We start from the raw sequence: 4,536 nt of genomic DNA on the forward strand, positions 1-4,536 counted from the left end.
AATGATACTAGTTGTGTTGTGACATCACCATTTGTTCGGTAAATTTTCTTCTTCTAAATTACTAGTCAATTGATGGTGCCATAGAATCATTGGCGTCATCCTGAGCACTCCTTTGAACAACATGATGTAAAATTAAATAAATGTCAAAAAAATTTTATTTCGTTTAAATTTATTTTAATAAAATTTAATTTTTGTAAAGAAAAATAATATTATAAAGTTAATTATAAATTATAATTTATTATGAAATAAAAAATTTTGAATAAGTCCCGAGGAAAATTGTTTTTTTTTTTTTTTTAATTATTAGCCATTTTGTTTAACAGTTTGAAAAGTTAATTACTTTCAAGAATTTCATTAACATTTTAACTTGTAGGATCAGAAATATTTTAAAACAAAGTTGATGGGTTCGTTTATATTTTATTTATCTAGTTAAATCAAGCAATTAATTATAATAAATTGCCAACAAATGGCAACATCACTTGAATTTATGTTGATCTAAGACATTTTAGGAATGCAGAATGTTGGAATTTTATATAAATCTAGTTTTTGTAGTTTAAGAAACAAACAGCAAAAGTTAATAATACTTAGAGCATTTAGTGATAATTAAATTTGATTAACCTCTAAGAATATAAATTACTTATAAATTATTCATAAATTGACTTGGATCAAATAATATTTAGCAATAAATAATAAACATTAAAATAATATTTAAAAAAAACTAGAAATTCAGAAGAGAAAAAGCTAACACGGTTCGTCTCTATCCATCCAGTTTTGAAACATTTGTATAGATTTCTGAATAATATCCACATTTTCAATCTTTAGAGCGGAAAGAAAGACGGATGTACGTAATTTTCTATGTTTTAAATAAAAATTTCATGTTAAAATTATTTAAATTAAATGTAAAATATCGTCAAGAAGCCAACTTACATCATTTGGTTAGATTCTTCTTCATTCCAGTCTGAAAATTCGGTTATAATTGATGCAAGTATACTTGAAAAATAATTCTAATAAATAGAAAATTTTAGTTAAAATTTACGAATATTATTAATTTACACTTAAATTTAGAATTAACCTGGATAAGTAACAGATGCGAATCATCTTCTAAAAGCATTAGTAGATCATGAAAATGACTTAAAGCTATCTTCCAAGGTGCATATTCTTTTTCATTTTTTAAATATTTAACGACGTCGAAAATATACGAAGCATGTAAAATTCCTGCTCTGAAATAAATAACCACACGTTGAACGAATTTCATGTATAAACATTATTAATGAACTCGAACGAACTTACCTGCTTAGCATGAATATGTCGTCTATCAAACCGGCACGATCGACGGCGCTGAAAACCTTAAAATTAATTTTTTAAATTNATATCATAAGAGATGGCAACATACGCAGTTTTAAATGTTACTGGAAAAGTTACGTAACTCGTTATTAGATTTTTTTAAAATTAAATTCGTTACAAAGAAAAAAAAAACAATTTTTGTAATGTTATAAACGATTCGAAAGAGTAAATTTAAAACAAAAAAGTTTGGACAAATTGATTAAAATCCAAAGAATTATAGATTCTATTGTAAAGTGAATTTATTTTAAAATTAAAATGAAGACTTATTTTTGGTACGATATACAAATCATTGCTATTTGAAAGTTAATTGAAAAATTATTCTTCAATAACGTCTTTAAATATGGCATACATCATTAAGAAAAGAATGCAAATTTAAATCTACTATGAGATTTATATAATTTACTTTAAACTATACTGACTTATAATGAATGACCAGATGGATGCAAGTATATATAAGTTATTAATATTTGGAGATAAGTAACCTAACTTTAAAAATTAAGTTTATTATACATTATACGAAATTAGATTTTATTATAATTTTATGTTTAAGTCTGCTCTAGAAAATAGTTTAAAAGCTTCATTATTTAATAAATTATAATTTATTTAAATTACTTCCTACATAATTAATAGACTAATTTATTTGTGTAATAAACTAGCATAATAATATTGCTAATGCTATATTTACAAGTAAGCTAAACAAACGATATCTTTAGACCTCATGTTACCAGCTTAGAGCCTTCTCTTTTAAATTATTTATTATTTAGTAGACAGAAAAAGTCCTCTTATATGTAATAGCTTAGGGCTACAATAAGTCTAAATTCATCTCTGAATATTGCCCTTATTTAAATTAATAACAATGCATTTAATAATTCCTATATGTAATAATCAAATTATATTTAAATTTTTATGCTTTAAAACTTATTTTCTTTTTTATATTTAATAAAAGTTTTAATCTACATGTTTAGATTTAAACAAAGACAAACGTTGAACTTAATCGATTGTACTGTCTTGGCATCATTAATCCACTTTACCACTTTAATGATATCATTATCAGGAGTCAATTATACTTGATAATCAATCAGAAGGATAAAGCTAATGCATATGATAATGAATAACATTTTCTGTTGACTTTATTGTATAGTTCTTCATGTAGACAACATAATTATATAGAATTAGCTTTATTGCAAATTAATATAATATCATTAAGTCCATTAATGTATAGTTAAATTTTGGATATTTTGATTTATTGTTAAATTAAAATTAAATATTTATAGCAATATATAAATAAATATATTTTTATTTTCAATAAAATTCATACAAAAGATAAATTTCACTTGAACTGTTTTTTAAAAAGAAAATAAACTGCGTAATATTTTGACAGTAATAAAATTTACATATTTTATTTAACACCTTATGAATTTTAATAAATCGCATTAAGTTTACATGACATGAATATTTATTTAATTTTTATACATCAAAAATTAATTTAATTTTAGAATTATTTATTTAAATATTTGAATGAATAAAATGGTTTTTGTATTCACCAATAGATTCGTTATCAAAATATCACAGATTAAAAAAAATATTGTTAAAGAGTTTTATTCTATTAAATAATTAAAATAACGATTATAAATAAAATTAAAAATTATTTTCATTTAACGTATTTTAAAAATTGTAATAATGTATATCTCATTAAAATTTTACATTAATTTATTAAATAAAATTATAAACATTACATTAATTTGTAGTGATTTTGCAATGAATTCCATATTAATCTATAAATTTTAAAACAGTATTAAATATAAACTTGTAATATAGTTTTTTAAATATACAAAGTATATAGTGTAATATTTTTCCAAAAGTCTCCATACACTGACACAAATCAAACTCACAAGTGGCCGAATAAATAAAAGTATTGAAAACTGGTAGTTGGTCATTGGTTCGTGCCTGAACAATGGGCTGGTCACCATGCAGTGTTCCGGGTTTTCTGCATGTGTCTAACACCTAAACAGAATTCAGATTCTGCATAGGAAGTACTGCTACAAGTTACTCCATTGGCAGATCACCCATGTATTCCGTTGCCGAACTCCGTCAATCCACTGACACAAATCTGAATTCTGACATTTTAACGTTTTGAAAATAAAGCTACATTTCACCTTTGTATTTTGGAAATATTCGGGACACTCTGTATATTTTAATAATATAAATTTAGAGTGATCATAAAGTCTCGATCCATTTTAACAAAATCATTTGTTTGCAGTCGTGTGAAGCATGCTGACCCAAGAAGAAAGAATCGTTATGGATTGTGCACTTTTGAGTAAATTAACCTATGTGGAAGTACCATCAAATTTTCTTTTTTCATGAATAAAACCACTAAACACTACAGGTAATTGGTCATATATTTGTGCCTCAGCAACGGGGAGTTTTTCGGGTTTTCTTTACGTGTCTATATTTAAATAGCAGCCAGTTTCTTTAGAAAGTTCTCCTGGAGGTATGTCTGTGGCAGATCGTCGAATCATTGTGTTGTCTTATTCCATTAATCAACTGACTAGCGAACCTCTTGTTTCACAGAATCCAAGATATCATGACACATTTCTTGGCGGACAGCACAGTCCTCTTCTAGCTTTTTCAACACTTGGACATAATATGCACGTTTTCTGAGTTTGTATTGGAGGATTTTCCACACTATTGGTTGTTCATGGCGCTTTCGGCTTAGCCTCCTGATAGATCATGTAGAATTCTGTGTTATTGAAATCTCTACACGTAAAACTGTTTTGTCCTGTTTTGTTCTCTCACCTTGGGTCATACTGACCCAAGGTGAGAGAACAAAACAGGATGGTGCTTAAAATAGGAGAACAAAACCTGAAACTAGGATGGTGCTTAAAATAGGAGAAAAATAAATCGCTTACTTTTCTGTGGTCCTAGGCTCCAGAACTATTCCAACTGGTCTCAAATTACTACAGAAGAAATTTGAACTTGATATATTGATATTTAGAGGTAGCTCAATGACCACAAGGTTTATAAAAAAGTGCAATTTATAACAAATGAAAACATACAAGACCTGTTTTGGTAAACCAGATTTGTTTCGCTTTTTTTGGACAATTACAGACAAATTAAATAGTCATGTAGACGCTACAATATTCAAAAATTTGATGGGTTACAAACTAAAATTCAACGAAAAAATTTTTAAACATC

The 4,536-nt window shown here is 26.0% G+C and overlaps 1 protein-coding gene across 1 annotated transcript in view; it reads right to left on the reverse strand.

Annotated features, from left to right (window-relative positions):
- Positions 1-738: 738 nt before the first annotated feature.
- LOC111640209 (glutamyl aminopeptidase-like) overlaps positions 739-4,536 on the reverse strand; it is a 12,604-nt gene continuing 8,806 nt past the window's right edge. The window contains exons 2-5 of the mRNA XM_023386211.1: positions 1,288-1,343; positions 1,070-1,217; positions 925-1,001; positions 739-850 (exon numbers count right to left, since the gene is read on the reverse strand). Coding sequence (XP_023241979.1) covers positions 739-850; positions 925-1,001; positions 1,070-1,217; positions 1,288-1,343 — 393 coding nt within the window. The remainder of the gene's footprint in view (positions 851-924; positions 1,002-1,069; positions 1,218-1,287; positions 1,344-4,536) is intronic.

The sequence above is a fragment of the Centruroides sculpturatus genome, unplaced genomic scaffold (assembly GCF_000671375.1).
Source record: "Centruroides sculpturatus isolate CEXI.00-Female unplaced genomic scaffold, Cexi_2.0 scaffold177, whole genome shotgun sequence".
Classification (NCBI taxonomy): Eukaryota; Metazoa; Arthropoda; class Arachnida; order Scorpiones; family Buthidae; genus Centruroides; species Centruroides sculpturatus.